Below are 24,571 nucleotides of genomic sequence, written 5' to 3' on the forward strand. Positions count from 1 at the left end.
TTAAGCGTCATTTGGATGTGGTGTTGGTGGATAGGGTTTAGGGGAGAACTTTGTAGAGTAGGGATGATGGTTTGACTTTGTGATCCCAAGGGTCTTTTCCAACCTGAAGAGTTCTGTGAGTCTATGATCATATAGCTGTTTTCCCCTTTATAAACCATAAATTAAAGAAACTCTCACTGGAAGTTGTAATTGAAATGTGGGTATGTCTAATGCAAACCCTCCAATTTAAAACCTCTTTACTGTTTCAGATGTCAAAACCAGGAACAGACCAAATACCAAAAGTAAAATCTGTAGAATTACCAATAAAAACAAGGCAGATATTTTTTATGAGAACTAGGAGCAGCAGAAAAATATCCCATCTCCAGCTGATCATGTTGCACACACAAATAATATATATTATTGACAAGATTTTGCAAGCATAGCATTCTTATCCATAAAGTAGGAAATACCACATCAAATCTTCATAACGTATTAATGAGAGGTGTCCCACCCAAAGCAGTAAGCCTAGGACAGGCTCAAAGTTGAATTAATTTAGGCCTTGGCTCAATCAGATAACCAGTAATTCTCAGGTTTTGCACGGTTACATCCACCTGTTGATTTAGAGATTACAAGTGGGAGCTGCCTTATTAAAATTGCTCTCCAGCTTAAAAATCTGACACACCTAACAGAAGGAATTGAGAGAAAAACAGCCTGGTTTGCTCATCAATGACAAAATTATAATAAATAACCTAACTCAAATATTATTGCTTGCAGGGCTAAAATCATGCTTAAAGAAATTCACTGCCATCTGTAACCCTGTTAAAGTTGATTACGATTTTTTCACGCTGGTTTTCTTCCTGGTGATTGAACAGTATTGTCTATTTTTAAAGGAAAAAAAATAAAAATAAAGCTGCTTGAACAAGAAATTGTTTTTCCCAAGATACAACAAACCATAGTGATGAACTTGAAGAATGGTTACCAAATTAGAACTGAGAATGAAATAAAGGAACTTTCCTGTTCAAGGTTTTGTTCTTAATGTGCTTTTATTTTTAACTGGCTTGAGTGCTGATCACAGAAAATTCAAGGCTACCCGGACATCAGACTGCTCAACTGGTTGAAAAGTTTGATGACTTCTCTAAAAAGTGTGGTCTGTGTGTGAAATTAAATCAGTACCACTGCTCTGAGATAACAAGAGGGTGGGAGGGGGGAGAGGTTAATATCGCTTATTAAATAACATTAAATGAGATCAAACAAGACGTGCAGGATTCAGGAAGGCCCTTAGAGCTCGAGTGGTTTCCCCAGGCTGCTTATGCAATCTCGCTCACACAGACACTGCAAGGGCCTGCCATTTCATTACATAAGGGAGCCCAAAAACACAGCCAGGCTCAGGAGTCCTGAGCTCCATTAAGGGCTGTATTGCAGCTTCTGTACCAGCTAGCACCCAGAAATTATAAGAATCAACCAGAAAGATTTAGACATGGCTGAGTTCGGGATTGTTGCTGTTGTTTTGATAGCAATAGATCTCCTCTAAAAGCTAGCAAATATCCTCAGTGTGAACTACTCTGAATACTTTTTGCTTAAGTGAACAGCAAAACACAGGCTTTGGTTTAGCACAGCCATGGCAGGCGTGATCTAGGGCTTTAAAATCTGCCTTTCAGATGATTAAGCAAATTGCCTGCTTTAGTAAACAGCAGTAGACACAACATTATTGTTTTAACCAGTGCTTAAGTGCAGTGGCTAAATGAAGAACATTAATTTCCATCACATCCTCGCATTCTCAGTTCAGAATATCAAAGCCTGGTCTTATACAGACAGATAAAACAGTAACTACAGCAACGCCAGGTCAGGGAAGACAGCCACCTTGTCCTGAATCCTCTCCCTGACACTGGGCAGCAGCAAAAGCTCGGGAAGCCTGCACAAGCAGGGCAGGCATGTAGCAATAATACTGTCTCCCAGTGGATACTTCGTCAGCCAGGCATTGTATCTTGGTATTCAATGCCTCTTGGTGGGATTGCTTCCATGAATATAATTGCTTTCTGAACCTCCTTGAACCCAAGAAGATAAGGCTGTCTATCCTCGCCATGCCTGCCCAGCTCAGTACTAGGACACCTGGGAACAAGACTGAGCACTGTACCCTGCTTTCTGCAGCACTGCTGGAATTTTAGCTCATGCCCTGGCTCTGCTTTGGATCACTTCAACTAGTTCCTTCCAACTTACTCTTTCCACAGCAGTCAGCCTGTAACAGGGCCAGCCCTGAGCAGTGAAGATGCAAGCCACCAAAATCCCCTTGGCTTTGGGGAGCCTTGGGGTGGCCCACACTGACCTGCTTCATTTTGCAGAGCAGACATGGCCGGGGGGCCACCTGGCTCAGCACCTCTCAGCCATGGCCAGGCACGGGTGCCCAGGGGCTAGCACAAGAAGAAGGAAAACCAACAGTGATATATCCTTGGGATACTCACCAAGCTTCCAAGAATTTGTAGCTCAAAACTTCCTAAGCCAGAGGCAGTGGTTTTGTATTTTATAGCCCTTGATGGATTTCTCTTCCATGAACTCATCCAGTCACCTCATTAGCTGATGTAACCTCTCAGCATCCACATCCTGTGGTGAAGAGCTCAGCAGTCTGACCATGCCACGTGAAGAACCACCTCCTTTTGTTTCCATCTCCACAATGCCTGCCTCCCCTGATGCCCTCTGTTGCTCTGTGAACAGTCTTCCCCAGTTTGCCTTCTCCAGGCTTTACTCAGTTTTAACAGATTTCTGTTGCATTGCTTTGTCAGTCCTCAGGCAGGAGCTGCTCTGTTCCTCTGATCAACTTTGCTGCCTCCCTCTGAATTTCCTCTCTCATCATCATAGACCTTTGAGGTGGAGGGATCAACAACACACGATACTCAAGATGTGGGCACACCTTAACTTGTACAGGAAAGAATAGGCTTCCTTTTTGTTATTTTCCATCCTTTTAAAAATAATCCCTAATGTTCTATTTGCCTTTTTTTAAAAAAATCATGTTTTGAGCATTGCTTTAACTTTTTCCTGAGTTGTCTGCAGAAGACTTTATGTATCTATCTTCTGCATCTTCAGTGACATGTAGCAATGAATTTCTATTATTTTGTTCTGGCTAACATATACTTTCTTCTAATAACTTTTACCTGACATGCATGTTATATTCCTCTGACATGAAGATACTCAAAAAGAAAGGGCAGTTGAAATGTCCCAGTAGATGATGCTGTGTCATGCTGGCACTTCTTGCATGTTTTGAAAGGGCAAGGAGGTTTTATACCTGAAGTTCCCAATTTCCATTCTGGTCTCAAACGCACATACACATCCTTTAGATTTTTTTCTCATAACTGTTCTTTTTCCCTTCTGTTTTATGCACAGACCCCTAAGAAGAGTGGTAAAACAGCTGAAAAACACCTTATTTTGTAATCAGGCCAGCAGGAGACCAGCTGTTTTGCACAGACTTGTGCTCATGCAGGAGAAAGTGAGATAACCTCCCTCCACCCACCATTTATATGGTCACTTCTGGAGTGTCTTGGAGCTCTGGGCTCCAAGAAATAGATGGTGTTGCCTCAGAGGGCTTGAAGGCAAAGGAGAGGACAAGGAACAGCAAGCAGGTACTAACAGAGCACAGGGCAAAGCGTGTGGCAATACTGTTTCCTGGTGACAAAAGTCCAAGCTCACCAGTGACCTGACTTCTGTGAGAGTTTTGTTTTTCTGAAGCCACAGGTGAATTTTCAGGCTTAAGCAGGATCAAAACTAGCACTGGGGGCGCATAAGGCTATTCCTCCCACCCGTGGCAGGCAGCATGCAAGAAACACTGATTTCCTTGGATAAAGGAACAAAAACATCTTTACCAGAGTGCAACTGAACACAGCGGTTTGGTTGGACTAAGTTGTACTTCATGGTTTGCCTTCAGGGGAAGAGACACAGGAAGAGAAGCATAAAAAACTCATTCCTCTGCCTCCAAAATGAACATCCAGTTTAAGGACGTACAAGGCCAAGAAAGCTGTGCCTCAAAATCCCTCAGTCACCTGTCATCTCTGAGCCACCGCAAGATACATGCAAAAAGCAAAGATTGAACAAGATTTGCAACTTCTCAGCTGCTTACTCAGAACATGAGCCTACAGGACCACATCCCATCTCACCCCCTTGCCTCTCCTGCCCTGCAACACTTGTATTTCTGAATTCCGCTGTAGATATACTGGTATATTCATATACATCCTGCGTGGCCCGTAGGTGGTCACAACAAAATGATGGCTTCTGTCCCCCCAAAACACTGTGAAATATTAAAAGAACCACTACATAAAGAAATCCACCACCATCTATGCTTTCTGCTTAAATACTACTACATGGTGTTTCCCTTTCAAACTTCAGTAATCAGTCTCATAAAGAGTCAGTCTGTTAGGTGATGCTGACTTCTGCTTGGATTAAATTAGCTAAAATACAAATATTTGCCCAGCCGCAGCCTAATTTTTTTTTTAAAAAGTTTTAATAAGAACAAGGATCAACAGAATGCTAAGCCAAATCTAAGAAAATGAATGGGTTTTAGACAGATGCCCTAAAAATCTGCAACTCAAGTGCATCTGCCCTAGGAGCCTGAAAGCAAGACCATAAAGGCAAATGAAAGTTACTTAAATTCTATACTGCCTAGCTTAGGAAGAAAAGCAACAAAGTGCACATAAAACACACAATTGACTGTCATTTACAATGGTATTATATTTACAGTCATCAACTGTAGAGTGATGTAAGCAATCTGATTGCTCAAAACTTACAGTTGAACACAGGCAACAATTATTTAAATCATTACATTTGCTGTGTAAAATGTCCAATCCTTCAAGAATGCTAGATCTGCAAATCAAAACTATCAGTTGCTAATCTTAATTTTCCTACCTTACATGAATGTATTACAATGCAATGTCAGTTACATGATTACATACTAATTTTCTTTCACGAGGCTTCACTATTTTGATGTATTGTTAATAAACTGAGCTATAAACTCTTCCTCCAGATTAAAAAGCTGAAAACCCACCCTAGCCTACCATAGCAGTCCCTGACTGGGTTGAGTCTTTTAGGTCCACAAAGTAAAAGAACAACTAGTGTGAGACTTAACTGAAGCATACAAGGTTATTATCCTGTCCATGACAAACCTAGTGCTAGAAAGTTACAGGCAGACACCACAGTGGATGCTTGAGACTGGCCATGGTGCCAGGTCCTGCTTCTCAAGGTGCTGCCTGATGATGGGGTACAGGATAAGGAGGAGAACAAACACATGGGCTCAGCATGACTCCAGAGCCTGGGCCCCACAACGGAGATAGCTTCTCTCCAGGTCCAAGGTCCATGACTGCAGCAATAGTAGCTGCTCCTCATGGCTGGAGACAGTAGCAATTTCTGTGAGAGCACCGGGGTAGGGGTGAAGAAGCGGAGGCAGGGGCTGAAGAATACAGTAGGAGGAAGATGAGAAGGATGAAAAAGCAGTAGTACCATGACCCGACCATTGAATGACTGGAAACAAAGGATTTTGCAGGCTCAGATCTCTTGTTGCTGCCCACCACAAATCTCTCACCCACCCTTTTCCTTCTCTTTTCTGTTCCTTCTCCTTTCCTTGGCTAGTCTGGATTACCTCTGTCTACAGTTCCAGCCTTTTCCCTGCACCTTGTTTCCAGGCTTTGTCATCTACAACCCCATCCAGTCCTCTGACTGAATTCAGGGTCCAGGCTCTGTACTTTTCCTCATGCCTCCATCACCAGTGCTTCTCCATTCTAGTTCCACCATGCCTCCACATCAGCAGGCACACCCTGCCACCAAAACCGCTCCCTACTTACGGTGCTCAATGTAACAGTAACACCTGGGGAGTATAACTGCAAGGGGCAAGTCCACTCATATTTTCAGCCACCCACTGGAGCACTCTCATTCTTCCCAGAAAGATGAGCAGTGGCTCAGCACGTAACAACACTGGGGTGTTAGGCATATTCTGTGCTGAGAAAGAGCATCTTCAGCTAGTGAATGCAATGGTCAAGCCCTCAATTGAGAGCGTGCAACACGAACATTGTGACAAAATGATAACTGAGACAAATTCTTGAAGATTTCTGTAGGCTCAACATAAGGCACAACCCCACTGCAAGACTGATCCCAAGACAAGTATCTTTTTCCTGCTCCAAAACACGAAGCCACAAGAATTTGACAGTCTCAATGAAAGTGTTTCCCAACACAACCAAAAAATGCAGATTCACAGAAAAAGAAAGATCAAGATCTCCTAAGGCAGGATGATGTACACCTCAACCATCTTTGTCAGAAACATGGCCAAAGAATACATCTCCCCCTAACCACATTCTCAGAAATAGCGGATCCGTTTTGTATGAAACTTCCCAAAGAGAGTCTGTCTTCAGCAAACACTCAACCTGGAAAATGTCAGCCTAGTTTTAAACTTCGCAAACACACAAGCACTTGAAAGCAGAGCATTCCATTGGAAAGCATGAGATAATTTTAACCGTGGACAACATTGCTGCAGATGACAAAGTAACATCATCAAGTGCTTCACGTGCTCTAGACTAGAAAATGGGACAACAGTCATAACTCTGCAGAGTCTAGTCTGTGGGTTAAATGCTACCCACATGCAGGGTGACACCTTTACTCAGGAGGGAAAGCAATTTTAGGCAGGCTTACTGTCTCCAGGCTTTAGAGCAGGGCACAACAATGCTGCCAGCTCAGGGAATCATCCTGGCATTGGATACCTGGTGCTGGAAAACCTCCCTTTTCACATGTTCAGAGGAGATGATGTACAGCTTGGCAACTACATGCCCTGAATACTCCTGTTGCAGATCAACTTGGGCAATATTAATCTACAGAAATGTATGCAGGATTGGGCCCTCTGCCAGCTTCCAGCTCTCAGGATCGGACATGGATCAGCGAATGAGTTGGCTAGGTCTGGAAATGGTGAACACGAATTGTTTGGTATCACCAAACAAACTAAACCTATGGTGGGGTACACATTAACATTTCACATCCTGGTAGGAGAGAGATAATTTTCCACTTCAAGAGGCAGCCTCTTGTTGAGCCGAATGCTCAGGTTAGCCGTGCCTGTCCGAGGGAACCCTACAGCCCTTCTGGAGATTTTGCACCACGAAAAGATTAAAGTTCCTCTGCTGGCTGTAAGGCTTATAACCGCTAATTATTTCTGAGTCACTTGAGTGAAAGTAAATTGCCATCCTGCAGACAGTTAAGGAGTACGGAGGAAAGTTTCTGGATGAGCATGCTCGTTAATGGACAAATCCGACCAGTGACCACCGAGGGAAACACCACCGCGCAACTTGGGAAAGAAGTCCTGTGTTGCCGCCCAGCCATGGATTTCATGCTTCTCCCCGTTCTGCACGCTGAAGGGAGACAGGCGGGAGCCCAGCGCTGGGCTGCAGCAGCAGCAGCAGCGAGGCTCTCCCGCCACACAACGCAACCTCTGCTCCCACCAGGAGCCTTCAACCATTTGAAAACCCCACTGGTCTGACTGGACGTTTCCCTTGACCAAACAGTGCCTGGTCGCGCCGCAGTCCCTCTGCCCGGCCAGCCTCCGTGTACCCCCAACGCCAGGAAACTGCCAACGCCACCAAAACAAGACGGAGCAGGGGGGAGGGGGTAGGTTGGGGGGCAACTTGTTTTTCCAAAGGGAGGGGACTGGGAGGCTCCGGCCGGTACAGACATGCCACAGATGCCACGCTCCCCGTGGAAACTTTCCCGCGGCAGAGGCGATGTCACTCCGCACCGCCGGACACCTTCGCTCCCACCCCTCCACCCCCCCACCCCATACTGTGTGCGGGAGCAGCGGGGGCGGAGGGAAACTGACCACAGCCTGGTGGGGGGGGGGGGAGGTGTGCGTGTCACGCGTGGGGGCCGTGGAGCCCCAGGTGGGCGCCCCGTGGGGCGGGGGGAAGGCGGGCCGGGGCCGCAGGGCCGCGCGTTACCTGGGGTGCCGGTGCTGCGGGAGCGCGGCGGGGAAGCCCCAGCCGGCTCCGCCGCCGCCGCCGCTGCTGCTGCTGTCCGCGGTGGCCACCTGGGCGCGGGAGCCGCCGCCAGTGCCAGTGGTGCCGGTGCCTGTGTCGCCGGGCTGGGTGCCGCCGCTTTTCCGGTGCCTGCCGGTGCCGCTGCGGCAGCGGCTGCCGCTGCTCCAGCCGCGCAGGAGGCCGGCCTCGGGGACCGGCAAACTCTTCCTCGCTGACGAAGAGCCGGGGACGCTGCCCGCCTGCTGCCTGCCGCCGGTGCCGTGTCTCATGGTGCGCGGGGCCGCCGCATGCCGCGCTGCCGCCGCCCCGGGCGCCGCGGGACCCACGAGCGCCGGGGCCAGGGGCTCCGCCGGCAGCGGGAGGCCGCCGGGAGCCCGGGCTGCTGAGGCGGGGGGAGGAAGCCGGGGGCCGGGGGGGCTGCTGGCTGGGGCTCCCGTTGGGGCATTAAGTTGGACGCGCGGCCGGGAGACGGAGGGCGGGCGAGGGAGCTGCGCGGCCGATGATAGTTCTCCGCGAAGTTGGAGCCCGGCGGGCGAGGCGGGGGCATCCTCTCCGCCGGCCCTTCATCGCCGCCGCCGCCGCCTCCCCTCGCCTGCCCCCGCCGCCGCCCCGCGCCCTCAGCCGGCGGCGCTGGGGGGGCGAGCCCCGCGCCCCGCGCCCATGGGCAGCCGCGGCCCCGGCGGCGGCTCGACCGCGCCGGCTTCCTCCGCTGCTCGCTCGCCTTCCCCGGCAGGGAGGGAAGCGAGGCTGGGGGAGAGCCCAAACCCGAGGCCGGTGCGCAAAATGGGTCAGGGAGGGGGAAAGGGAACCCGGCGCTCGCCTTCCCCCCCTCCCCGCAGCGGGCTTCGGGAGGGCCGGGCTGGGGCGGTGGGTAGCGAGAGGGCTGCGGAGGAGCTCTCCCGCCCCGGCTCCCTGTGCACAAGTGCAGGGAATGTTCCACTGACCTACATATTTTTCCAAACATACGTGACCTTTTTTTTTTCCTCTCTCTCTCTCGTTCTGTGGGAGGAGACAGGCGAGGATCCAAGAGAGGGAGAAGCTGGAAAGAGAACGAAAGGGGAAGCGGGGGGGGGGGGGAAATATTAAAAAAATAAAAAGCCTCAACCAAAAACCCAACCCCGCATCAAGGATGATTTCACAATGCCTCGAGCAAACCTCAGCCTGTTCGTGTTTAGATGTGTCTATGGTCACATTCCCGCGCTGCACCGCCGACCGCCCCTACCGCTTGACCCCGGAGCCGCTGCCGCGTCGGGCCACCCGCGCCCGGTGCCGCCGTCCCCAGCGGGCAGGGCTGCGCCCGCCTGTCCGGCCGCAGGCTCCCGGGCCGCCCCGGCGGGGCCCCGGTTCGGCTGGGCTCGGCTTTTCTCTGCGGGCTAAGGGACGCTCTCCCCGCTCGACCCCCGCCCCGGGGGGAAGCGGTGCGGGGACCCCGCGCCCTGCCCGTGCCCGCTCCCCAGTGGCGGCGGGAGCCCAACCGGAGCGGTGCCCCGGGGCAGGATGCCGGCCTCCCCGGGCTCAGGCGGGAGCTCCCGATTTGGTTATGCAACACCGCACCGGCAATTAGAGCAAAACCTTGACAGAGAGCGCTTTTTATTATTTTTTTTTTTAATCCTTCTTCTTGTTGCAAACTAGGTCATTCTTTTTATTCCCCACTTTGCATTATGTTGGTGTGTTGTTTTTGGTGGGTTTTTTTTGGGGTTTTTTTGTGGTTTTTTTGCCTAATACTCCTCCTGCAAAGTGGCCAGCGAGAGATAAGGAAGTGCGCTGGAGCTTGGGAGGTGCTGTTGATTCGGAGGCTTTGCTTTCGCCTCGCCGGGCATTCCTGCCGACTTCTGACGAGGGCAGCGAGCAGGGACTGGGGTTGCCCTTTTTCCCAGAAGGAGGGCAGAAATGGCAGGGAAGTGGGGGCACAAGCAGCCGGCTGGTATCCTCGCCACCCTCCGAGTCCTACTCCCTCCTGTGCCCCCTGCCAGCGCAGCGCCGGACCCCACCGCCCAGTGTCCCCTGCCCACCTCTCCCGGGTGACTGCCGCCCACTGCCCCTGCCTGCTTCTGGGCCCTGCTACCCATTGCCCCCTGCCTGCTGTCGCACTCGTACTGCCTCTGCACTCGGGGCTTGCTGGCACTGCCGTGTCCACCTGGCCAAAGACCCCTCCTATCCCCATTGCTATGGGAAGAGCCCCTTTTGCTAGGGCAAGCTCTGTCCTCAGCAAAGAGCCTGGGTGCGCTGCCGTACCTGTGCGAGCAGAATTTGTGTGAGGGAGCAGGGGCTGTCTCCCCATCTCCCCCCCGTCTATTCTGCCTCCCTTTTAAAAACACGTAAAACCTTGCAAAATACCAGCCAGCAGAGACCTCTCTGCCCACACGGGGTCTGCGTTTGTGGGCTGCAGGTTGCTGTAGCTAGCTGGCTCCAGTGAGGAGCTCTGCTGCTTCTCCCCCTACCCTCACCACCCAGCTCACCCAGTTACCCTGCCGTGATGCCTGTCACCCCCTTCCTCCCCCCTTCCACCACATCCAGCCAGTTATTCGATCCGATTCAATCCCGAATGCCAATGTTAATAATTACAAAGTATGAAAAAACACTGCGCTCTTCTGCTGAGCACTTTTACACCGTACTTTATACAACAGGCATGACTAATGTTGAAAGGGTAAAGTTGTTTACTTTTAACCAAGATTAAACACAAAACTTTGAAAAGCTCCTCCCTTCCTTTGGATGAAACCCAGCATTTTTTCCCATTTGGAAATTGTCAAACAGTGGTTAAACAATCCTTTGGCAAACAAGAAGTGCCTGAGGGAATAAAGCATCAGATACATGGGGAGTGGAATAAAAGACATTTCTGTTTCTGAGGTATTTTTCTTGTGTTGCACAATGAAGTTTAACATAAAATCTTCAAGCCTTGTAAGGTTAGGGAAAAAGAACTTCCCATGATGATATACACCACATGATTTGGTATTCCAGTCCTTTTGAAAACCTACCAAAACCCTGCCCCCAAAACAACCCTATGCGTCCAAAAGCTGGGAAACCAAGTACCTTGAGGGAAATACCATGGTGAGAAGGCAAGCAGTGAGGCACGGGGGTGTACATACAAAATTGCATCTCTGCCGTGTTTTAACATTTTCCCTGAGAATTTATAGGGATGCCATTGCACAAGTGAAGAAGTGAGACTGGTTAAAGTTTGTTTCTTAATTAATTCCCTAGGTTACCAGAGTAAACTTTTATGAGGGTAACAAACAGCAGATTGGCTGCGGGTGAGGCAGGCTTTTCCCAGTGCATACCTGAGTCCCGTTGTGAAACACCAGCCATTCGAAACACGCAGCTTTTCTCTTGATCCGGTGACACATGGAAAATAACCCAATACTATCAATACTGTGTTTGGTTTGGAAGTTAACCAAAGGGTTATGCTAGATGACACACTTCAGAATGTTAGGGCACAAGTCCAGTGTTCAATTTTTAAAAATTAAATAAATTTATAATCATGAAATATCTGTAAGCAACTTTTCAGATGCGGGAGCCTGTGATCCAAAGCCGCAGTCCCTTTTGTTTCAACTAGAATAGGCTGGCCAACCTTTGCTGCCCAGAAACGACGCAGCAGGATTTTCAATGGGCCTCAGACCACAAGCTAAGGTGCCTCCCAGGGTGGAGGGCCAAGAGGAAGAGCGGGAGAGGACAGCAGTTCTCTTGGGACCCCACTGCTCCATTGTAGAGAGCTGGTGGGAGGGATGTGGGGTTGGGTGCGAGTTCAGCCTGGACAAACTGGGTTTAACTCCTCTGGCTTGCTTTCTCTCTCTGCCAAGGATTCTGATTCTACGGTGCTGCCACCGACATGTCATGTAACCCTCAGCAAAGGACCTACCTTGGCCACAGCTTGGCTCCAGAGGCAGAGCCTGGCCACCACAATCTGGAAGCACAGGCATTACCTGTCCAGGATCGATGCTTTTAGCCTTTAATGGACACAAGTACATGTTGGAGGGAAATAAGATCCAATTTTCAGCCAATAATTTAAATGTGAAGCCATTGTTTGATTAGTGTTTGTGTAGAAGTGAAAACGGGTCCCTCAAATAATCATCCTCTAATTATAACACAATCTCTAACATAAACGGCAATAGTGGTGCAAAAGTCAGTGGTGGCACTGTGAGAGAGAGAGGTGTGATGGAAAAGAATAAGGATCCTCAAAGAGCTGACCACATTGCGCTGAAATAGAAACTGTTCTCTTGAGTTTTCAGGTAAGTAAGGAGATGGACAAGGATTAATTTGATTAGTGTTAATTAAGAGATGGTACACACCTGAGGCCACTTGTCTCCTTACCTGCCACACTGAGAGAACAACTGAAGGAGTCGCACCAGCTGTGGCTCCTGGCTCCTGGCTGCTCTGCACTGCTTTCCAGCCAGGTTGGCCTGGGGAGGTGAGCATAAGGACAGATGTGGGGAACTCCTTCTTTGGGTAACACACTTCTGTAGCCAATTCTAGTAGAAATTTCTGCAGAGAGACACAGTCTTCAGAGGATCGACATTATTTTTCATGCTGTGGCTTATGGCTTCCTGAGGGAGGGAGAGGTAGTGCACACTTACCAACCAGCAGCACAGCTGCTGAATCAGGAAGAAGCAGCGTGATGCCACAGTGGTCTTGCAATGAATTCTACTGGTGTTGCCCCAAGTGCTGCAGTAGGAAGTCTGATGGGTCTACAGCATCTCTTAAGCTAGAAAACCAAACTTTCTGGTTTTTAGCATTAATGTTGGGCTGCAGTAGTATTTTTTTTTGCAAGACTCATTCACTATGGATCTGTATAAATATTTTAACTCTTGGCAGAAGTTCTTGATGAGCAGAAGAAAGATGTAGCAAACCATTGCCTCTCTTCTTACAACAGGCAGTCTGATCCCTCTCTCCATTGACTTCGGCAGGAGCTAGATATTCCACACTGTTTAGTAAATTTTTTGCTGATTCCTCCCTCCTCATTTTTTCCTGAGTATTATTCTTTTCTTGCTTGCAACCTTGAAGTACACTACTTACAACCACATTCTTCTCAGCTTGCTTTGATTTTGTGCAGCACTCTACTCTTGCATGTACCTTAAGCTCATTATGTCATTACCACTAAAGACACACGTTAGTAAAACTAGAGAGAATTTAAATGTGACAGTTAGGTAAATAAGAGGAGAAATAATAAAAAAAACCCCACACAAAACAAAACAAACAAAAAACTAGAAGGTATATGGATCTGCCCTCACATATAGCATTCTGCCATCCATGATTTTCAAAGCAGTAAGAAGCTATCAATATCACGACAATGTATAAGTCTGAATTTAGCTGTTTGACTTTAAAATCAGCTCAGAAGATTTTGTGCCAGGATGCTTGTGGCATATGTGCTCAGATCTTTCTCATTACCTCTCCTATACAACCCTACATATGAGAAGACACCCTTAGAACCATTGATTCTGCCCTCCTGAACAAATCCGGGTCACAGAACTTCCTCTCAGTGTATCTTGCCAGGTACCTTATTGTTGTGTTTTAAAAAAACATTGATCTTGACTTCAAAAAAATTCAAATCAGGTTCACCTTCCAGTACCTGAAGAGACCTAAAAGAAAGCTGGGGAGGGACTCTTAGCAAGGGCATGAAGTGACAGAACAAGGGTTCTGTCTGGCTTTAAACTTGAAGAGTGGAGATTTAGTGTAGATATTAGGAAGAAATTATTCACTATGAGGGTGATGAGACACTGGAACATCTTGCCAAGGGAAGTTGTGACTGACCCCTCCCTGGAAGTGTTTAAGATCCGCTTGAATGGGGCTTTGAGCAACCTGGTCTGTGGTTCTGCAATGTGATTCTGTGATCTCTTCATTGTTTCTTTCAATGCTTTGATTGGTGTTGCCTAAACTGTGGCAGCCTGTAGGCACTAGATGTCAATGAGGCACTTGGAGTGTTCTGCAATGTGTTCACCCCTGTCCAAACAGATGCTAAAGTTCTGGTAACAATAAAAAACCCCCTATGGAGTTAAAAAAAACAACAAACACAACAATTTACTTTGCTGTTTTAAACTCTTAGTTTGAGCATATTGATACAGTAAAAAACCAGAAAGAATTCAGAAAACATTTTTCCTTTGAGCTAGATTATTTCTTTACTCTGTTGTCAATGAAAATGGGCTGCTTCACGGGCTGCTCTTCCTGTTTTTTTTGCTCGCAGCTCCTCTTCCTGATATCCATGCAAATGTGGCTCTGGTTTCATTGCAAGCACCCTGGGAGAATGTAGGAATACAATCAAAACCCTCAAAAACAATTTTGCTAACGCAAAATCAGTGATTCTTGCCTTTGCAAAGTCAGAGCTTTGGCTATAAAAACTTGGAAGATGTATTTGGCCTGTGTCGTAAGGGCAGGCTGTGCCCAAATGCGGCTGCTAGGAGAGGCTGTGCTATTCTCCTTGCACAGGGCATTACAGGAGGGAAGGGAGCAGAGGAAGAGAAAGTGTTAAAAAGGTAAATATTGACTCAAAGAAAGGACACATAAAGGAGAATGTGGGAGAACTGTAAATGAGCCAGAAAGGATGGAGAAAAATTCTTCAGCAACTGTAATTAGGTTAGATTTCAAAAGTAATTGCAGTGTTCCAGCATCAGCAGATACTGGAGGCAGTATTTGCCCTCAGCTGCGTTTGCAGAGAAGGCAGTGAGTTGTTTCAGCCCTGCAGGGCCTGATCCTGATGTGGTTGCATCAACTGCACACAGATGAGAGCCCAGCGCAGCAACCTGAGTCTCCATACCCCTGGAAGTGGAAGCAGCACCTGGCTGGGAGGTTTGCAGGGAGTAGAAGTGGTCGACGCAGAGACAAACATACAGCAGCATGTGTGGATGCAAACACACAGCCTAAGTGGAAGGGTATGTATTTAATGGAGCTGCTGATGCAAAATGGTATTAGAAATTTCATACTGAATAAAAGGTGTTTAAACTAATACAGAATCACAGAATCCTCAGGATTGGAAGACACCTCTAGAGATCATCTAATCCAAGCCCCTCTGCTAAGGCACGATCGCCTAGAGCACTTTACTCAGGGCTGCATCCAGGCAGGTCTTGAAGGGAGACTCAACAACCTCTCTGGGCAGCCTGTTCCAGTGCTTTGTCACCCTCACAGTAAAGAAGTTTTTCCTCATGTTTAGATGGATGATGCCACCATCTTTGCAGAAGGCATGGGGAGGCTGGGCTGGTACCTACCTCCTCACCACGGGCAGGAGCAGTAACTAGAATTCAGGAATTGCAGTCCCCTCTCGTTCCTTTAAGATGTACTTCTCCCATCTAAAACCAGATTATGTAGGCTTTCTGCAGGGAAAATAGATTTCACCTTTAAGTCTTCTGCAGAGGTTTTACATTAGCAGTTCATGCACCATCAGAAAATCAATTACCATTGGTATTACATGCAGATGAACAGCACAGAGTAACGGAGAATTCATTTTACACAATGCTTTTAATAAAATGCTAAATACAGCAAAATATTTTCCAAAGGGCTATTTATAGCCTCGGTCTGGGAAGTATGTCTCTGAGGGGAAGTCTGCACCTTTGTGATTTGGACGAGGAGTGATTCTCAGCCTTCTTAATGCTGACATTGGTCAAGCACATATTTCTGTCAGAGTGGGTTGAAGTCCATCATCTGTATTGTGATGGCTGGAAACATGGAAAAACACTTTTGCTTTTATAAACAAGAGTTTCACAGGCTGCATTGTTGCAGTGCCAGTTGTTGCAAGACCCTAAAATAACTGGATTATTCTCTCGTTCTTGACGCTCTTATCTTTTCCTGTTCTTAATGCCAAAGCAGTTTGCTGATTAGATTTGCTGTGTGTACTTCAGTAAACTGTTGACATCAGCACCTCTTTTACAAACAGACATATCTGCAGTTAACAGCCCTAGTCCTACCTGAGTATGTAGCTGGGGCAAAGAAAGGGACTCAGTTTTATCAGGAAGCAATTCTGATAATAAGGACAGTAATGCAGGGCCAGACCAAAGTATGCTGCCTCTATCTATGGCCAGAAAGAGGAGTCTGAGGAAGTGAGTAAGAACAGCACAAGCATGCACTTCCCTGGAGTGCTCTCTCAGCCGTCAATAGTTTATGCTCAGGAGCTCCCCATATGCCCATGTAGCCACCACAGGCAACGTCTTTCTGCAGAGAACCCCATGGCTTAACTGTATGCTTTATGAAGAGCCATCTGGTTTTGCTCATTTTGAACCTGCTGGCTTTATTTGGCATCTTTTCATTCTTGTTTTGGAAGAGAACGGGAGCAATCAGTCCTGCTCCACCCTCTTTATGCTACTCATGCTTTTATAGACATGTGCCATATCCCAATTCAGTCATCACTTTTCTAAGATTAAAAGTCAAAGTATTAAAACTTTTCCATGGTTTTGATCATCCCTGTGGCTCTTTGAATGTTTTTCACTATATTTCCTTTAAGGTGAGGACCTGGACTGCACATAGTGTTCAACAGGAAATCCAAGCGGGCTCACACTGAGTCTGTAGAGGTGCATGATGGTGTTCCTGGGGGTTTTTTGTTTGTGTTTGTTTGTTTTTCCTAATGTCTGCTAGCATGGTGCAATGGCTCTTGTTTTTAAGATCATCTGAGATTTATAAAACATTTCAATTACATGAATTCAAGAACAGTTTTTTCCATTTTCCTTTTTTTTTTTTTTTTTTAAGTAGCCTTCTTCAATCCAACTGAAAATAACTGAAATTTGACTTAGCTACGGATTTAGCTCTATGGGAAGAAAAGAATGGCCAGAATATTGCTAAGGAGAAAATGTATTCTTCTTCATTGTAACTTCCAAGATTTCTGGAGGGGCTATATTTAAGTTATGTACACACAAAATAATAATTAAAAAAGCCATGCTGGAGGAGGAAGTGGGATCAACCACAGAAAACATGAACAGCAAAATGAAATGTTTCAAAATGTTCTCAACTTGTGAAAATAACTGTATCATAGGACAGAATAGAATTATATGAAAAAAAATAACCCTTTAACAGTTTACCTGTAACACAATGTAATCCCTTTAAACATTTTTTTTTGATAGAGCTAAAACCCATTAAAACATGAAAACAACTAAAATAACAGATGAATCCTCCTGCCAGTTGCTATTGCAATCTATTACTTGCAGGAAGGAAGCATGTTTATTTAAAAATATCCTCCATGCCCTTAAAGATGTAGTCAGATGTTTGCATTATTTGAAAGCTGTTGTGAATATCACAATTACCCAATTCCTTTTCCATTTCGCAGTCCTTGCTAGGTGTATTATTTTTTGTTTTACAGATTTAATCTAATCTGTGTGGGTACTATTAAGTAAGACTGATATGACACTATAGAAAACCAGCAGTGATGACCTAAATTTCATTCTGATATTTCCTTCTTCCAGGATAACCAATATGTATTTCCAGCTTGACTCCACCAAGAAAACCACCAAAGCCCCTGGCCTCAGGTTCCTCCTACATAGGTGGTTTGTAATCCCTGCTGCCACCATGGGATTAGTCTGACAGCCTAAAGCCAAGTGCCATGAGGTACAAATATTGAACCTGTGCCTTAAAATGTCTCTCCAAAGGTGTGCCTAAGTATCTCCAGGTGCTTTATGGGAGCGAGTGAAATGACCTGAAAGCTTCATTTAAATTAGTCTCTGCTCTAATTCTACTTGCAACAATCAGCAATGGCATTCAGCTTTCAAAAGCTGATGATAATGCTGTATTGGCAGGGGTGTGCTGGCCTGTTCACTACTTCTGAGAAGAGCAAACAGCTCTGGTCTGCATCACACAAATAGAACTTCATATTTTCAAAGCCTTTGATCTGCAAATTTCCTAACCCTACCACTCTCTCTTGGTTTAGATATTTGGAAGTCTTCCATGGAGATGCAGACGTTTCTTTGGGGCATGATGAGCTTTTGCCTTTTGCCTTTCTTTGATTATTTATTTTTAGAAAGATAGAAAGCAGAGATCTATTCTATGAGCATGCCTGCCCCGGGCAGCCACTATTCACAGTAGAAGCTGAGTAAGAGTTTGCTATTCAAACAGAAATCTGAGTGTGTTGCGCAACTGCAACAATATGAGATGGACATGGAAGGATGACATGGAGCCATTCCTTCCTGCCTGGTAGAGAGGCAGCTTTTGGAAAGGCAGGTAGAAATACCTTTATTGACAATATATTAGCAAGGCGTGAAGCAAGAGTAATGAGGCCATTGGCAGATGTGTGGGGCACTGAGAGAAGGAGAAGATGAGAAGCCAGGATGAGTTGCACAGAGGTCTGGTGGGAAGTATAGGCTAAGACTTGCAGAGATTTGGTGTGATTTAGAGAGCTGAGCACTTTTCTGACACCCTGGAGACTTTAGAGTAAATCTGAAGTTCAATGAGCTGCCTATTGCCTCTGGCAAGTCACTTCACCTCCCCACATCTCAGATTTCTGCTCCCTCTCATCCCCCAATCTCTTCCTGCTTGTCAAATACACATCAACAACAAATTGTCAAGAGATGGGAGAAGAAAGATAAATTGTGCTGGGACTTATAGATGAGGATGTGATGCTTGAGTCTGAGACAAAACACAAGATGATTCTGTGTGGTTTAGGGGAAAGGGATGAAATTACATTAGCTCCCTTTAGCTAGATCTTGAGCAGAAGATTTGACATCGTTATGTTCTCAGCTCTAAATGTGGAGAGAGAGATGCTGTGGATGAGGTACAGAACGTGCAGCATGCAGCCAACATGACAAAGTCGTTGCCAGGTGGAAGTAAATGTAGGACAGGCCAATTATATAAAGCCCATCTCTCTTGGTCTTTGGCTGCTGAAGAAGGACTGGGTGTTCAGAAACCCCTCTTGTGTGATGGGGCAGAGCACAATGAACTAAATTGCTCTTTTAATAGCATGCAGGGAGCAACACATGCCTGTACTGCTTTGTGGTTAGTTTTTGTTGTAAGAATCAAAATCGGCTAGGCTGTATCCTTGTGGATGTACTCCAGTTTGTTTTCAGTTCTCATGTATGAGATTATGCACTTTAACATGTGTTGGTGGATTAATTTGTGTTTACACAAGCTTAGCTTCAAAAACTGAGTGTCATATGAACAGAGAAGAGTGAGGAAGGGCTTTCAGTCCTGACCATGTTCTCCATTCAAATGTTCCAACAAACTAGCATCCTGGTGTGCTGCACCCATGCCCCCTTAGAGCCAGGTGTCAGTGCCAGGGCTCAAGTTTAAATCAGTTTTTGAGATTTTCAGACAATGACTCCAGTACCTCTGGAAATTGCAAGCTGCAGATGTTTACATAGCCATAGTGTATCTCTCTTCAGAGAGACAATATCCACTATTTAAAAAAATATTCCAAAAAATACTCCTGTGCAACTTCAGGTGCTCATTTGGTTGTAAGCTACAAGTTAGACTTCCAGATGCCTAGCTGTAGTTCCTTTCTGAATGAAGAAGGGCTAGTTTAACCTAAGATTCTAGCTGGTGAATAAAAGAAGTACAATGAACTATATACATCATAAAGCACTGAGCTCTCCTGAAGTCGTCGTTTCTTTCATAGGAGCAAGAGCCATGGATTGGTGTGGGGGAGATCTGAGGCTCCTGAATGTACCAAATGAATCCAGCATAGATGAATTATCTATAACTCTGTAGGGTTTAACTGAAATTATTAATGAGTCCAGCTCCCCATTCAACCCATCCAAAGTGAGGTTTCTATGTGTTACCTGGGTGTTCAAGCTTCTGCAGTGGTCACTGGAGATCTGAAGATAGTAGTGGAGCCAGGGATAGTTCAGCTGAGCAAACAATGGAGTTTGCCTTATGATGCTATGAATTCTCTTAACACCATTTTCTACTGACTATATTCCCAATTACTCTAACCGAAGCTTAAACATCTACCTCAAATACAGTTATGTATATTGGATTCACTTAAATGTAGGCATCTGTTTCAGCAGCTAATTCCCTCTCTATATAAAGCTTATTAGGTCAGAGTCATCTGGGCAGGTGTGTGGCCTTCTGTTCTGTGTGAATTACTTCAGCGCACAACTTCTCATAACATAAGGACTGAACATTGAAGTGGCAGGTCTCAAAACAAAATAAATTACTTCAGAATATGCTTTATATAGATTAAATGTATTTGAACTGTCAAATTGCTGAGAACTAAAATAAAATGTCTGAAAGAATACCTGAGTGTGCCATCCAAAGAATATGATCCTGAAATAGGCTGCGTCAAACAGTGGGGATTATTACCTCCAACATGTACAATAGAGCCTGAATTAGACCAGTGTCAAGGTCCATCTAACTTCACACCCTGTTTTCAATTCTGACAGCCAGGAGACAGTCCAAAAAGGATTGATCCTTCTCCTTCAGTGCCATTGCAACTTAACCAATCAACAATCATTTTGGCACTTTGTGCACTGGAGAAGTCAGCGTTCCCTTGGTTTGCTTCAGGTGTGTTTCTCAGAGGTGCCCCCTTGTTCTAGCATCTGGAGAAATAGCAAACTGTCCTTCCCCATTCACCTTCTCCATCACTTTTCAGATTTTATAAACATCTATTGTAGTCTGTCTCTATCAGAACAAATGTTGCTTGTAATGAGTTGCAAATGTTTGAAGAGACATGAGCTTATATGAGAATCAGCTCCAGGAACCTGAGCAAGATCTCACTGTAGGAAGACAACCCTAACAAATATAAAATCTCTGGGGAAAAAAAAAACAAACCTTCAGAGACTGGATTTTCCCCCAACAAAGTCTTTTCGTTTGGTCAGGCATTCTCCGTGCATGAGTTGACAGTTTCTGTGAAACAACAAGGCAGAAGATGGCTAGAGTCTTTCTCCATTTGTTTTAGTTCTCATGTGAGATCCAAGGTATGAAATCCTTAGCCATTCATAAAATCCCCTCAAGCTGAATGCATTACTAGTGGCATCTTCAGTTTTTATTTCTAAGGAATGAGGAAATGAGAAATATTTGTGAATGGATATTGCAAACCACTAGTTTAGATAAAACTTGTGTCTATGTAATTCACATTAACTTGAAGCCTTAATAAGTTTCAGTCATCACAGGATATTATGCTTCGTAACAAGTTTTAATACAGCCATAAGAAAATGCACAGCTCTAATCATTGTTAACTTGCAATTCCAGATAGAGGATGTATATGTCTTGTTCTGCATGCTGAGGTCTATTTATTTAGGTCATTTTGGTAGGTAAATGTTCTAGTCAGTGGAAAAGATGATACTCTATTTCTGTTGTTTTATTATGCACATATTACTTAATGCAACCTGAAGAAATTAACAGGGAGAATTTCAGGTGAATTTTACAGTAAATACTTCTAATGTATTTTACAGATTGACGGAGCAGTACTTAAAAGAGATCATTTCACCAGTCAACAGGAATATGGACTGAAAAATTGAATGTAGATTACCGAGACAAAGATTGGAAACCGATAGATGAGCGTGAGAAATTAGTACCAATAAACACAACATGAATTACAGATGACTGACTTGGCTGAGGAACACAGATTCTTCATCATGTGTGAAGAAAAACTTGGCATATCAAATTCTGAATGCTGGTGTAAATACCCTGTTTTGCCCACATAACTCCTGGGCCTGTGCATACGTTCAGTCTATCAGAGAATCACAACTTTTCACTGAACCCTTTCTTTTGGGACATGTAAGATTATCTGATAAATTTTGAGTGGGATGGGGAAATGAACCATTTAAAAGAAATTAGCTTATTGAAGCACCTGACTTTTTGTAGTTTTTCAAAGCATGACCTGTTCTGGAAAAAGCTCCTGGTTCAACATCTCATATTTACAATTAAGATGCTTAATTTTGCAAAGCATTAGTCCATACTGATCTCCTGAGGAAACAGGAACTTTAAGAATGATGTCTGCTTCCCACTGTGAGAAGTAAAATTACACTATTTAGAGAATATATGTGTTAAGCACCTAAGGCTGTTTAGAGAAATCTGAGATCCCCTAATACACCATTAAGCTATTGGGAAAAAGAGTTTTGTGGAGAAAGGTTTTTAGTTTAGAGTCTAAGAAGAAGAAATTGTGAAATAAAATAGGGTAAATTAAGATCAGGAAAGTGATTGTCTTGAGCTATGCTGATGAAAAACAAACAGGGAATAAATGTCTAGTTTCTTTTGGAAGGAAAAAATGAAACCAAAGTTGCAAGAGCATCATGTGTGTCTCAAAAGCAACTTGTTGAAGGTCAGTTCACGAGCAACTCTTACTTGCATGAAGGTAGGCTACCAAGCAAAATATTGGGAATAAACCCATAGTTTGCTAGGCATAGAATTATGGATTCTGATTAGGGTGGGAGCACTTTGGGCTCAGGCAGATGATCTAAGCATGGACCTGTACATGGTATTACAGGCAAAAGGACTCTGCCTGCTCTTGGGACTGCAGCTGACAGGTAACTCCAGTTGGAGAGCCAGGGAGCACTGATTCAAGGCACACATCCCTCCCTCCTGTCCCCTGTGTCAAGGGCTCTGGAGTGTCTGAGGACAAAGGGACAGAAAAGCCCAAGTACTTTACCCTGGCCTGTCTTGTCACCAATCAGACTGCTCCTAGGAGACAGCTCCTAGGACCCAGGTACCTGCCTGGGAAATTTGCTGCTATTGAGCTAAACAAGGACAAAGACAGAAAACAGTGAATGCAACAAGAAGCAAGGGAGATTTAGGAATCAGACTAGCCTTGGGTTTTACTCCAGCTTTAATTCATAGGCCTACCAGCCTGCGGTACCTATTTAATACTGTGGGTCCAATTTGTTTCCTGGAATCATCCTTGAGCAGGACATTGCTGACAGCAATGCCATTGGCATTTCCAATGAGAGCAGTGCATGTGCCTGTCACAAAACCTTGGGAAAACCCCAACTCGACTATTTAGAAAGGCTGTGTGTTTTGTTTTGTTTTGTTTTGTTTTGTTTTGTTTTGTTTTTCTTGGGAGAGAGAGAGGAAGGATTTTTCACTGGTTTGTTTTGAATGTGCAAGAGACACTACTGGGAACAAGGTGATGCCTCAAGAGAAAGGAAATCACAAAAGCTACATTTATAATCCTACTTCAAGCCTACTCTAAATACTGTCCACAGAGTGTTCCTATCTATTAGGGATCAAGCAAGACAACTATGCAAACATGCTTTTGTTCCCTAATAATTCCCTTTTTCACCTGTAAGTTAGAAAAAGTGCAACATACAAAAAAACCCCAAACAGCAACAACAACAACAACAACAAAACAAACAAACAAAAAACCAACAAGCTGGTGTAAATATTGTACATAAATACTTTATCAGTTAATTTTGTTTTACTGGTGAAGCATAATTAGAAGGAGCAAGGGCAATAGAATAAGGAGGGAGAGGGGAAATATACCTGCAGTTTTCAAAAGAAACATCAAGAACTTTTCCATAAGGCTGTTTTAAGCTCAAAGTGCCTTGGCAAATCCATAACTTGATTTTCCAAATGGTGTGCAAAATGTCATCCAATTTTAAATCTGCAATATTGCTTTAATCTCCAAAAAGGAAATAATGTTTGTCTTCACTGCGGTTGATCCAAACTTGCTCTTCTTTCAGACTAAGATCTACCGATTGTAGTGATCTGGGCCCAGTAATAAACATTTGACTTATCAATTTACTTACAGCTTGGATCTGCTGTTGCCATTAGGTATCTAGGATACACATTTTACACACGTACAGCACATACAGAACACGTACTGGTAGTCATACTTTCATTGAATATGATAATGTCAGGATCATTATCCTACCTAAAGAAATGCATTTGAATTGTATACATCTAAAGCTACCCTCCAAACACCAGATAAATACCCCCCCAAAATAGCATCACTCAATTTTTTACAGCAGGTGTCATTCATCAGGTACGAGGCTGCATCTAAACGTGTTAGTAATAATAATTCAGTTTGGTATGTGACTCCAGCTCATTACCAGCAGCCCCAGGTGCTGGAGGCTAGTGAAGTCACTAGAGCAGCACAGAAATATTTAATCCTGTAGCAAATATTTAGCCCTATGACATGAATATTGCACAAATATTGATCCTATAAGTTAAAAAGACTCTGAAGGGCCTGGCTTTTCTCCTTCAGCTGTCTTAGCTGTCTCAATGTTTGCTCTCCTCTGTGGTGCTGTGTGTTGAGCTGGACTGGCTCCAGGCTGCCCATGATACTCTGGAAGCAGCCTACGGGCATGGGAAAGGGGGAAGTGAGGGAGTGGATCCTGCCCCTCCAATGGCAGCACTGATGGCTTGGGGAGCAGCAGCTGCAGCTCTGCCTGTGAAGAAAGGAGGTTGCAAGTGCAGGGCAGCCTGGTTCCCAACACTTCTCCCATCCCCACCAAGCCTGCCATGGGATCTGCTCCCAAATGGCAGCTCCAGAGTTATTCTGGAGGTGGGGATGCCTGACATGCTTTTCGCATCTTGCTGCCTTGCCAAATGCCATGCAGTGGTGCCATGGTTGCCAGAGCGTGGTTCCCCAGGCCCCCTGCCTGCCACCAGCTCTGTGAAGGGCCATTTTCAGCATCCCCCCTCACACCACTTCTGCCACAACGAGCAGCTCTGCAGATGAGAAATGCCACCGGGCGAAGGCTAATTAAGAGTCTGCAGGGAATCTTGTTGCATGGTTCTGCTTAATTTGTAATATTCACACTAGGCCT

At 45.4% G+C, this 24,571-nt stretch overlaps 1 protein-coding gene across 3 annotated transcripts in view; it reads right to left on the bottom strand.

Annotated features, from left to right (window-relative positions):
• The window catches only part of NPAS2 (neuronal PAS domain protein 2), a 114,355-nt gene extending 105,628 nt beyond the window's left edge, over positions 1-8,727 (bottom strand). For all 3 annotated transcript variants that reach the window (XM_051640353.1, XM_051640342.1, XM_051640331.1), the window contains exon 1: positions 7,929-8,727. In XM_051640353.1, coding sequence (XP_051496313.1) covers positions 7,929-8,236 — 308 coding nt within the window. In that variant the 5' untranslated portion in view covers positions 8,237-8,727. The remainder of the gene's footprint in view (positions 1-7,928) is intronic.
• Positions 8,728-24,571: the final 15,844 nt, after the last annotated feature.

The sequence above is a fragment of the Apus apus genome, chromosome 1 (assembly GCF_020740795.1).
Source record: "Apus apus isolate bApuApu2 chromosome 1, bApuApu2.pri.cur, whole genome shotgun sequence".
NCBI lineage: Eukaryota > Metazoa > Chordata > Aves > Apodiformes > Apodidae > Apus > Apus apus.